General features: G+C 37.7%; 1 protein-coding gene and 4 non-coding genes across 5 annotated transcripts; all 5 read right to left on the bottom strand.

The window, feature by feature from the left end:
* Positions 1 to 939: 939 nt before the first annotated feature.
* Positions 940 to 9,665, bottom strand: rpl17 (ribosomal protein L17). Its single transcript, XM_023274204.3, has 6 exons — positions 9,616 to 9,665; positions 9,395 to 9,435; positions 6,609 to 6,743; positions 6,333 to 6,431; positions 5,226 to 5,417; positions 940 to 1,017 (listed from the first exon to the last, which is right to left on the bottom strand). Exons 1-6 carry the CDS (start codon positions 9,653 to 9,655, stop codon positions 970 to 972), a joined length of 555 nt encoding a protein of 184 aa, XP_023129972.1. The 5' UTR covers positions 9,656 to 9,665; the 3' UTR covers positions 940 to 969.
* LOC111571131 (small nucleolar RNA SNORD58) lies at positions 1,082 to 1,148 on the bottom strand. The gene has a single exon (XR_002746340.1). It is a non-coding gene; the product is annotated as a small nucleolar RNA SNORD58 (small nucleolar RNA).
* LOC111571130 (small nucleolar RNA SNORD58) lies at positions 6,016 to 6,081 on the bottom strand. The gene has a single exon (XR_002746339.1). It is a non-coding gene; the product is annotated as a small nucleolar RNA SNORD58 (small nucleolar RNA).
* On the bottom strand, positions 6,506 to 6,572 carry LOC111571127 (small nucleolar RNA SNORD58). The gene has a single exon (XR_002746337.1). It is a non-coding gene; the product is annotated as a small nucleolar RNA SNORD58 (small nucleolar RNA).
* Positions 9,512 to 9,578, bottom strand: LOC111571128 (small nucleolar RNA SNORD58). Its single transcript, XR_002746338.1, has one exon. It is a non-coding gene; the product is annotated as a small nucleolar RNA SNORD58 (small nucleolar RNA).
* Positions 9,666 to 12,512: the final 2,847 nt, after the last annotated feature.

Genomic DNA, 12,512 nt, shown 5'->3' on the forward strand with positions numbered 1-12,512 from the left:
AAATGGCCCAAAATGACTTCAAACTTGTCCACAATCCTGCAAATTCGTATAAAATGACTCAAAAATTATACAGCGTCTTTGAGTTTTTGGAAAAGCGCTTTATAAATAAAATTTATTATTATTATACAAAATAACTTGTAATTTGTCCAAAATCCCACATTTGTCCAATATGACTGAAATATTTCTGAAATGACTTAAAACTCAGCAGTCCATTGGTGGTGTTTCATGGTCCAGGAAGCCTCTTTTACTGATTCTGACATCTAAACGGCTTTCTGCTGCAGCTCCAGTTGTCAAACCTGCAACTCCACGTCTTCTCTCCAGTTAAACTTCTTCCTACGACCTCTATGAAGCTGGTTGAATTCATTTTTTGTTCTCCGAAAAAGGACTTTTTGTAGAATTCTGAAATGTACATTATCTTCAGTTCTGGGTAACCTGAGCTTTTTTTTAACGGCTCGATGTTTGTTTCTTGTGTTATTAATTACACATTATAGTTTTTCAGTAAATCTGGGCCCTGATAACAGAATAAACCCTCTGATGAAGAACTTCCACAAACGACATTAGATTTTAGATAAATATAAAACTGATCAGTTTCCTTCCACTGCAGGTGATCAGAATGCTTCAGTAAAATACAAGTTTGGAAGTAATGAAGATAATTAAAGGACAACATCTGAATAAAGACAACACTGGAGGAAATCTAATCAAATATCTGCTCTTAGTTTGAAAAAACACATTTTTAATTCTGAGAGTTTGTTCCTTAAATTCACTGTTTGGATTAAATTCAACATAAACGTCATTTTAAATCTGAAAAATCTGATTTAATCGTCCAGAAATCAGTTTTCTGCATTTTCCTGGTCTTTAGGAGACGCTGGATCAATAACCGACCTGATAAAATGATCTGAGATGTGTTATGGTTTTAGGAATGAAGACAGAATCCAGAGAGACATTATAAATCAGGTGTTTTATTTAAATTCACTCCCGTGCCATCAGCTTCTGCTTCTTCAGCTTCTTCTGTGAAACCTGCAGAGAAAACATTCGATTATTCTCTGTTCAGTTTAAAGAAAACAGCAAAGATTTAGTTAAAGTCGCTCAGAGTTCAACAGGTTGTTTTCATCAGAATCCAAAGGTGTCCTAAGAAGTCATCAGAGCAACAGCAGAGGATCAGGAGGACCTCCATCGGTCTGGAGGAAGGTTCTGGTCCACAGCATGTTTTTAAAATCATCACATAAACTCAGAAATCATATTTTTAAGGTATTTTTCAGGGTGTTTTTTTTCCAGCGTTGTTGTTCTTTTCAACCATGTTTTTTTTTTCGTATTTTTTAATTAGATTTAATGGGGAAAATTTGTTACTTTTTCATTTTTTATTTTATTTAAATAATTTTTAAAATATTCAAATAAAATAAATATGATAGAGTTTTTAAAAAATAAGCTAATTGTTTTTAAAAAAAATTTGTTAATACTGTTTGGATTTTCTAAAGTTTGGGATATTTTAATAAAAATAGTCAAATATTGTTGTGTTCAAAACTGTAAATATATCTGCAAAATAATCAGATCATAAACTGTTTAGAAGGATATTTTTATGGCATTTTTTCAGATTTCTTTCCAGCATTTTTGTTCTTTTCAACCATGTTATTTTTAAAAATTGTTTTGGTATTTTTTTTAGTAAATTCTATGGATGGACATTTTTTTAGAATTTATTTATTTATTTAAATATATTTTTAAATATTTAAATAAAATGAATACAATATAATAAAAAAAATTAAGTTAAATTTTTAAAATTGTTAATACTGGTTGTATTTTCTAGAGTATCGAGATAATTTATTAAAAATAGTCAAATATTGTTGTCTTCACAACTAAAAATATCTGCAAAATAATCAGATTGTAAAGTGATTAAAAATTAAATTTTTATGGAATTTTTCTGATTTTTTTCCCCATCATTTAATTATCTTTTCAACCATTTTATTATTTTATGTTTTTCTTCTTATTTATATTCTGTCTGAATTTTTGGAGCGTTTTTGTTCTTTGAACCTTTAAAAACAAAAAATCTAAATATTTCTTAGACAATTAGAATATTTTTAAGGGAGACAAAGCTGTAAAAACAGTTGGTAATAAAAATATGGTAGAAAAAAATATTAAAATTAGTAAAATATTGTCTTCAAAACTGTGAAAATATCTGCAAATATTAGATTTAATGTAATATTTACCAGCTGATCTGGATGAATTAATTCTGATCCTCTAGAAGGAAAACTACAGATATGAGCTGATGTTTGGTGTTTGTTTTACTGGAAATACACTCTGAGATTCTACTTCCTGTCCAGGTCTAAGCCAGATTAAAGAACCTGGAACCAGAACTACGACCAGTCAGAATTAAACTGGACTCAAGCTGCAGATGTTCAGAAACACGTGAAGGAAAAAGCAGATTAGAGATTAAACCTCCACATTACACTACAGATTTTATAATAAAATGTTTCAGATTGTCATAAAACAAGCTTTAAATAAGCAGAGCTGTGGACAGAAACCTTCAAACCGATGGAGGACGGAGCAGCTCAGACATGGAGGTTCATCATCTACTGAGGTCCAGACGGGTCGGTCGGTTACTGGTCTCCTGTGTTCTAATGCTACATTGTGTTAGCTAATGGTGTTGAAAGGCTCGTTGATGATTAGAAAACCTTTGTGCAGTTATGTTAGCACATGGAGAAAAGTGTGAATTTCATGGAACACATGGAATTGTCTGGGTGACAATGGTCTGGGGGGGGTCCAGGGGGGGTCAGCCCCCCTGAAGCCGAGAGGTTTTCAGTAAAATAGAGGTGATTTAGAATGAAAAATGTGCATAGAATTACAGAAGACTAGATTGTAATGAATAAATTAATTTAATGAAAAGTTAACTTACTTTTTCTTCACTGTCTCACTGCATTTAGTCCTACAATTTTTACAGTTCTATAGGTCTTTTAACACTATTTACACTGGAGTTCTACACTGGTCACAAAGTCACTTCTAATTAGGGTTGCCACCTTTCAGAAATGAAAATAAAGGATGCCTACCACAGCTCCTCGGAGCCACAGTTCAGTAAAGTTGGAAAGATATTCACAGATTCGGACTTCCAGCATCAATAACTCATTAGATATATGTTGTGAAAACATAAACGATGCCTCTTTTCCATCATTATAAGGTACACAATGTGCTACTTGATAAAACTGGGCTTGTAGCACATTGTGTACCTACAGAGAACAAGATTGAAGTTATTGAATATCTGTGTCTCTCTTTGCTGTTGCAGCAGTTTTGCAGACAGTTCCTGTGCATTCGTAACACAGCTGGCTGCATATAGACATCAGCATTATTTCTGCAACTTGAAAGACAGCTACTGTTGATTAAACTGGCCTTGTAGCACATTGTCTACCTTACAACGATGGGAAAGAGGCATTGTTTATGCTTTGATAACCTATATCTAACGAGTTATTGATGCTGGAAGTCTGAATCTGTGAATATCTTTCCAACTTTACTGAACTTGGGGTCACTACCACCTAAGGAGTGATATATTTAATTTTGAAAAAAGCATTTAACCATACTTAAAGCTTTAAGTGCTTTATTAACATGAAACTAAGAGTTTTGTATTGTTTTATGATCACAGGTTCTGCCTGAACAGAAGTGGCATCATTTTAAACAGTGAAACCAAACTAATAAAATAAAATGTAATGACCAACCAGTGAGCAATACTGGATTCTGCAAAAACATAAACTGAATGCAGAATACTGGACAAAGAAATTGTCTACAAACATTTTTTCCCATCTAAATCTTATCTTAACACAGTTAATGTATTAGCTTATTTATGTGTGTATGCATGTATTTACTGATTTATTTAGTGCTGTTAGCATATCAGAGTTCTGAGTGAGTTTTTCTTTAGATAGGCAAAGGCCATTTATTGATTACATATAGGCTATTATATAAATGTTCATTAAAAACTAAAAGGCATTAAAAAAAATACTAAACAACTTAGGCATTTATTGAGTCACTAAAATACTGTAGAGTCTGTGACCACATCAGCATGATTCTAAGCATCCTCTGGTAAATTAACAACCAGATACTGATGTCTCTCACCATATGGACTTCAGGAGATGATTAGATGATGATAAACTGTGACCTGCTGGTTGGGTTCTCTCTGTTCTCATGGTTCTTACATGTTGGTCTCCTGATGCTGCTTTACTTCAGCTAATCCATGAGCAACAGAAAACACAGTTTGCCTTTTACCCACTGCCAGGGGTTCCACTCTTCCCACTCACATCGGTACATTTGCAAACGTTTTTGCTTCTGTGGACGTGGTGGAGTTTCGGGTGTAAACATTTTTAAACACGTGGGTGCAGCGTGATCTGCTGGACCTGGCATCGGGTCCTCGCTACGTGGGTCCTACGAAGTTTATTATTGGCTGCCCTTAATATTTCCTGTGTTTTATTTTGTTCCTTATGCAATTTTGATGGCTGTGTGACAGACGTGTACGGGACTTTTATGAAAATACGGAACAATCTGCGTCCCGTATTCATTCAATACGGGACGCAACAATTAATTGTCAAATAAAGGACGATTCCGTATTTTAAGGGATGGGTGGCAACCCTACTTCTAATGTCGCCTCATGATTCCACCGAAAACGATCCCAATAGCTCAAAATTCCAACACGAACATGCCGCCATGAATTGTAACAAAAGAATGCATCGAGCAATTTGATTGGTCCAATCGTTGGCAGCTAACCAATTTCGACCAATCGCAAAGTCTTTTACAATGCAGCAGGAGCTGGACTGGTTCTCTTCGTCTGTTACGCTGCGGGACAAACGCCGAGCGCTTCTCAAAAACCGGGAGCAAGAGTAACAACAACATACCTCACCTCCCCTAAAATTTTCTTAACGGATTTGGACGATTCACAGACATGATCAATTTGAAAATTAAAACGGAGGATTTCCGCGGAACGGCAGAAAATTGCCATGCCTGCAGAATGTACAGTCTACTCTCCTGAACTTTACCCAGAATCTACAGTCTACTATCCTGAGCTTTACCTAGAATCTATAGTCTACTATCCTAGGAATTGTCTGGGTCACCTCGAACTTTCTAACGGTAATGTGTATATGATTAACTATTAATAACCAACAGCCACCAGGCCTGACTGCCCGGGTCTGGACCACCAGGTCTGGACCGACCCCCACGTCTGAGTGCTCCTGAAGTGGTCTCCAGGTCACACTGACCTTCTTCTTCTGGGCCACCTCCTCCTCTGGCTTGGGGACGATCTGCTCCTTCTCGGTGAGGATCATCTCGATGTGGCAGGGGGAGCTCATGTAGGGGTTGATCCGGCCGTGGGCCCGGTAGGTCCGGCGCCTCATCTTGGGAGCCTTGTTCACCTGGATGTGCTCGATGACCAGAGAGTCCACGTCCAGACCCTGAAACAGAACCGGGTCACAGTCAGATGTCTGGGTCCCCTCAGACCAGCAGCAGTGAGATGGAATAAAACTACAGTCTCATTACGTGTTTACAGGAATGTTTTCATCATTTGTAACCTTAAAGAAGGGTTTTACAGATAAAGCTGCATCAGTCCAAACCAAACTAATCATCAAACCTGCAGATGCTTTGTTTTATTGTAAACCTGAAACAATCAGATCATTCATGTATTCATGAAACTCTTGTGGGACTTTGGATAAACAACAACTTCTCATCTCAGTAATAAACAACCTGATTCTAGAAACAGTTTAGTTTCTGGTCTGTATGAGGGACATCGTTTGACCTCAGGAGGATTTCCTTCTTCCATCCAAATAACCGACAAAATAAAAACATTTGCCATCACAGGAACTACAGAACAGAAATATTCAGATTTAAGGAGCAGAAATCATGTTTGTGGCTCATTATCTAAATAAAAAACTGTTTAGTTTAAAATACCTCTTTAGACATGAAACAGCAGATCTGATTGAGTTAAAGTTCATATAATCTGATAATGTAAAGCGTGTTGAGGATCATGTAAAGCGTGTTCTCAGTAACATACAGATCGCTCAGACTAATACTTCTTTTCATGGTTCATCTAAAGGTGTCCTAAAAAGGTCATCATCGCAATCTGGTCTCAGAATAGCAGCGCTTTACAACAGGAACCCACACAAACAGAATAAAAGTTGGAGATTTAAAGTTTAAACTGAAGCTTGAGAGCTTCTCAAATCATCTCAACACCAATGTCTGGACTAGAACCGCAGGACCTCGTTAGCTGCTGTTTTAAATCCTCTAAAATCAACACGTTTCAGCTCTAATGAAGCTCCAGAACCTCCACGGACCAAAAATCTGCTGAAAGAACCTGAGTTTTAACGACTGACCTTCAGCTCAGCGTTGCTCTCGGCGTTCTTCAGCATGTGCAGGAGGAACTCGGCGCTCTTCTTGGGCCAGCGACCCTGCGTCCAGCCGAACTGTTTGGCCTGAAGACAAGAAAAACAGAGACTGGTGTAGAAGAAGCTTCCTATAAACCTGAGTGGTGAGTTCCTTCACCACCGCTGCTCAGACTGAAGGGTTAGTTTCATGTTTGATCCAAAGGTGTCCTAAGAAGGTCATCAGTGCAGCAGGTGAACTGGCTCCGCCCCCACCCCGGGCCTCACCTGAGCGCAGCGTCCAACACCGCCGTTGTACCGACGGAAAGGAACACACTGGTGCTTGACCATGACGTCCCTCAGGTACTTGTTGGCTTTACGGATGTGCATTCCTTTGATGGCCTGAGCCGTCTCACGGGTGTTCTGGTGGAAACCAAGAGAACCGGATCAATAAGCAGGGTTCTGATCCCAGCTGGGACCAATAACCAATCAACCACCCACTATCAGAACCAGTCTGAGAGCTTCTTTAATGAATATCCTCCTAAATGTGAACATTTACTGGTTTCTTTCCTCTGACACTAAACTGAACATCTCTGGAAGAAACTGATCCAAATTTTTAACATTTTCTGACATTTTAGAGACGAAGCAACCATTTTTTTAATAAATATTTAAAATAATCTTTAGTTTCAGCCTGTGAATAAGCTTTTTCAAGCCAAACTTCGTTCAAAAACATTCAAATTTAAAGCCAGACAGAGAAAATTAACTGATTAAATCTTATTTTTAGCTCCAAATTGGTTGCCTCCAGCAGATTTTAGGATCAGGATGATTAGATTTTTAGGAAAAAGTCTAAATTCTTTTTTCAGCTTCTTAAATGCGAACGCTTTCTGGTTTCTTTCCTCTGACAGTAAACTGAATTTCCCTGGAGGAAACTCTGATCTACACTTTTAACATTTTCTGACATTTTTCAGACCAAACTAATGAAATAATCCAGAAAATAAATCCATTAACGGTTTGTTTCAGTCCAATCTGACTGCACTTGGACTGTGTGTGGTTTGTTTGTGATGTTTCCTGAATTCTGCTGTTAAATTTAGATTTTAGAGCCTCTTCAGGACTAAAAATAACTATTATTTTATAATATTTTTATTGTTTTGTCTCCAAAATATCACAGGATGGTGAAAATGTCCATCACAGAGTCTTAAAGTCAAAGAAGACGACTTTATATGTTCAACCGCTGGTCTTAAACTGAGTTAAATTATTCAGCAGCTAAATTCCAGTTTGTCTCATTTATCATTCTGGATGAAAAAAATAATAAACAAAAATCTAAACAATAATATCAGCTGGTAACAAAACCCTGAGCGCATCTGGAGGCAGGACGACACTCTACCAGAGTTTCTACTATCTTAAAAGCCGTTTGTCATCAACATTAATACGTGTTAGTATTGGTTATAATCTACTGGTCACCACACGTCCAGCTGTACCTAGTAACTCCCAATAACACCAATAATGTGTCCCAGACCAGGTAAACAGCCAACAGACAGCTGAAAACAGACAATCAAATAAAATAATCCTTCTTCAGATATTTCAACCAGAATATTAAGTGTCCCAATAAGAAGCAACTCTGCTTCAGTTTTTAAACCTTTTATCAACACGTCTGGTGTAAAATCTGAACTCTAATTCCATGCAATGAATTTAAGATAAAATCAGCAGGAATTCATTCAACTACAAGCATCTGTCATCACGTTTACAGCTACTGGTAAATAGAATAATAATAATACATCTACATTGAGACAACCTGCACACTGATGAGCAGCTAAAATTAATTTTAAAGTTTAGACAAGTCTTGAAAGAATTTTACAGTGTAAGAATTCTGAATTATTTCAGGAATTTGTTACAAAAATAGAGAAAATATTTGCTGGTTTTAGCTATAAACTAGACCCGAGGGAATAAATTATACAGAAATGCACTAGCTATTGACCAAAAGTGTTCAAATTTACTGTAAATTCTCATTAAACCTTCATTCTCATGGTCTTTAGTAGAAATGAATCATTAAAAATAGTTACCGATACTTGCTGAAATTCTACATTTTATTGACTATTTTCACTTACAACCTCCCTGCACTACTATTAACTTGAATTATAGCAATTAATTACACGTCAGTTGGAAAACACTCATAGAAACTTAAAGACTTTATAAAATCTGCTGCTGCCTTTAAGGACACCCGAGTGTTAAAACCAGTGGACAGTAAACCGGTTAAACCTTCAGAGAACCAGTTTAAACCTCAAGAGAACCAGTTCAACCTTCAGAGAACCAGTTTAAACCTCAAGAGATCCAATTCAACCTTCAGACAACCAGTTTAAACCTTCACAGAACCAGTTTAAACCTCAAGAGATCCAGTTCAACCTTCAGAGAACCAGTTTAAACCTCCAGAGAACCAGCTTAAACCTTCAGAGAACCAGCTTAAACCTTCAGAGAACCAGCTTAAACCTTCAGAGAACTAGCTTAAACCTTCAGAGAACCAGCTTAAACCTTCAGAGAACCAGCTTAAACCTTCAGAGAACCTCAAGAGAACCAGTTTAAACCTTCAGAGAACCAGTTTAAACCTCAAGAGAACCAGTTTAACCTTCAGAGCACCAGTTTAAACCTTCAGAGCACCAGTTTAAACCTTCAGAGAACCAGTTTAAACCTCAAGAGAACCAGCTTAAACCTTCAGAGAACCAGCTTAAACCTCCAGAGAACTTTCAGAGAACCAGTTTAAACCTGAAGAGAACCAGTTTAAACCTGAAGAGAACCAGTCTAAACCTCCAGAGAACCAGTTTAAACCTTCAGAGAACCAGTCTAAACCTCAAGAGAACCTTCAGAGAACCAGTTTAAACCTCCATAGGACCTCCAGAGTACCAGTTTAAACCTTCAGGGAACCAGTCTAAATCTCAAGAGAACCTTCAGATACAGTTTAAACCTCCAGGGAACCTTCAGAGAACCAGTGTAAACCTCCAGAGTACCAGTTCAAACCTCCAGAGAACCAGTTTAACCCTCCAGAGAACCTTCAGAGAACATGTGGACGGATGTGAGCTTACCTTGAAGTGAACCCGGAGGTTGGAGCCCCTGGACTTGCATGCTGGAAATAAAAAAACACACAATGAGAGCTTTAAGAGGCAGTAAACCTGCAGGTCCTCAGCTAGTCTGTGGTTCTGGCAGCTCAGGTCTTTATGTTTGTTTTCATGGTTTATCCAAAGGTGTCCTAAGAAGTCATCACAGCAGCCGGACAAACAGTCCAACTACCGGCGGGTTTACTCACATTTAGTCGGGTTCTCGGGGTCGAGAGAGTAGCGGACCATTTTCAGATATCTGTCGGAGGAGAAACGGGTCAGAGGTTCAGATTAAAACGAATAAAACGAGTCAGAGGTTCAGTTTAAAGCGAATAAAACGAGTCAGAGGTTCAGACTACACCAAACTAATCAGGATCCTCATGACTGTTAGCTCAGCTAGTTAGCCGCGGTAGCTGGTTCAATGTAAATAACTGAACAGAACATTACAGAGAAACATCATTTAACATTACAAACCAGCAGAAACCGCTTCAAACACAGAAACAGACACACAAACAGCAGTTTAACTCCAATTAGTTTGACTTTCTATCGATTGATGCAGCCAACATGGCGGACAGCTACCAAACCGGCATTTCCATAAATACTGAAATAAATACACATTTAACCCCTCAATACGGATAAATCTGACAGGAGCTCAAGTTTAAACACACAATCTACAAAACGCAGAAGGTTTGAAAGCAGGATGGAGGAGATTTGAGTGAGATTAAAGAAGGATTGTGGCTCCATCAGCAGCACCGAGCTCCTACCTCTGAGGCCGCGGAGGGAAAGAGGAAGTAGCCGGGCAGCGCTGCGTTTCTTTAGCCTCTTGAGCGAGCAGCGGCGCCTGGAGGCCCGGAGGAGAACTGCAAGGGCGGTGCCGAGAGGCGGCGCGGACAGCAGGGGGCGCTGCTGCACATTAATCATTATATTATATTATATTATATTATATTATATTATATTATATTATATTATATTATATTATATTATATTATATTATATTATATTATATTATATTATATTATATTATATTATATTATATTATATTACATTACATTACATTATATTATATTATATGTTCAAACAGAACAGCAACACAAAGACACAAACTCCTGTGTAATATCCAGATGTGTTCATATTCTGTGTCTCTATGTTTTATATTCCAAACTTCTTAAATTCCCGTTTTAAAAATAAATCATATTACTGTTGGATTTTTTTTGCTGTTTCGTGTCTCCTTGAGGTTGTTCCACCTTAAATCATCACATCTCTGGATCAGTTTCTGCTCAACCGTCTCTGATTTGATCATAAAATAAAGATATTTATGAAGATATGTTAAGTTTTCACTTGACATATTAAATATTCATATATATCAGATATTCTCTGGGATAACGAATCTTCTCTACCTTAAATCTGAGTCTGTTTGATCAACAAGTGGAAGTTTCAGGTTTTTATCTTTAATAGTTCCTCAGATACCGTTGTTCAGACTCAGATTTATACTTCTGGTGTAAAGCAATAGATTACTCCAAGTATAAAGTAATAGACTACTCCAGGTGTACAGTAACAGATTACTCCAGATGTAACAGACTACTCCAGGTGCAACAGATTACTACAGGTATAAAGTAATAGATTATACCAGGTATACAGTAATAGATTACTCCAGGTGTAACAGATTACTCCGAGTATACAGTAATAGATTACTTCAGGTGTAACAGATTACTCTGAGTATACAGTAATAGATCATTCCGGGTGTAATAGATTACTCCAGGTATACAGTAATAAATTACTTCAAGTATAAAGTAATAGACTACTCCAGGTATGCAGTAATAGATTACTCCAGCTATAAGGAAATAGATTACTTCAGTTGTAATAGATTCTTCAACGTCTACAGTTATAGATTACTCCAGGTCTACAGTAATAGATTACTCCAGGTCTACAGTAACAGATTACTCCAGGTCTACAGTAACAGATTACTCCAGGTCTACAGTAATAGATTACTCCAGCCATACTGAACCAGTCTGTTTATTTGGTTTCAGCTTCATACAAACTGTGTGTCTGTGATCATGCAGCTCACCAACTCAACCAACATACAAAAATAAAGATATTATTTACACAAACACAACCTCACTGCTGACATCAGCTCCACACACCTAGACACACACACCTAGACACACACACCTGGACATCACAATATCAGTTCATCCCAGAGTGAACAACATGTGCAGCAGTTTGTCTCAGAATCCAGAGCAGCTCGACAGTGGTTGCTTTGTGTCTCTTTATAGTCGTTTTGTATCTTTGTGGTAGTTTTGTGTCTCTTTGTGGTGGTTTTGTGTCTCTTTGGGGTCGTTTTGTGTCTCTTTGCATCTTTGTGGTCGTTTTGTGTCTCTTTGTGGTCATTTTGTGTCTTTTTGTGGTCATTTTGTATCTCTTTGTGGTCGTTTTGTGTCTCTTTGTGGTCGTTTTGTGCCTCTTTGTGGTGGTTTTGTGTCTCTTTGTGGTGGTTTTGTGTCTCTTTGTGGTGGTTTTGTGTCTCTTTGCATCTTTGTGGTAGTTTTGTGTCTCTTTGTGGTGGTTTTGTGTCTCTTTGGGGTCGTTTTGTGTCTCTTTGCATCTTTGTGGTCATTTTGTGTCTCTTTGTGGTCATTTTGTGTCTTTTTGTGGTCATTTTGTATCTCTTTGTGGTCGTTTTGTGTCTCTTTGTGGTCGTTTTGTGCCTCTTTGTGGTGGTTTTGTGTCTCTTTGTGGTGGTTTTGTGTCTCTTTGTGGTGGTTTTGTGTCTCTTTGCATCTTTGTGGTCGTTTTGTGTCTCTTTGTGGTGGTTTTCTGTCTCTTTGTGGTCATTTTGTGTCTCTTTGTGGTCGTTTTGTGTTGTTGCAGTCAATTTCTGTCCCAAACCCAGTAAAACTATGAAGATAATGGAAGTGTTTCTTCAGAGTGAAACTGTAAACTGTGAAGTCAGTGACGGAGGTTGTGTGTCTGTGTGTGTGTAGCTGCTGTGTTGTGTGTCTGTTTGTGTGTAGCTGCTGTGTTGTGTTTGTTTGTGTGTAGCTGCTGTGTTGTGTGTCTGTTTGTGTGTAGCTGCTGTGTTGTGTCTGTGTGTAGCTGCTGTGTTGTG

The sequence above is a fragment of the Amphiprion ocellaris genome, chromosome 17, assembly GCF_022539595.1.
Source record: "Amphiprion ocellaris isolate individual 3 ecotype Okinawa chromosome 17, ASM2253959v1, whole genome shotgun sequence".
Taxonomy (NCBI): Eukaryota; Metazoa; Chordata; class Actinopteri; family Pomacentridae; genus Amphiprion; species Amphiprion ocellaris.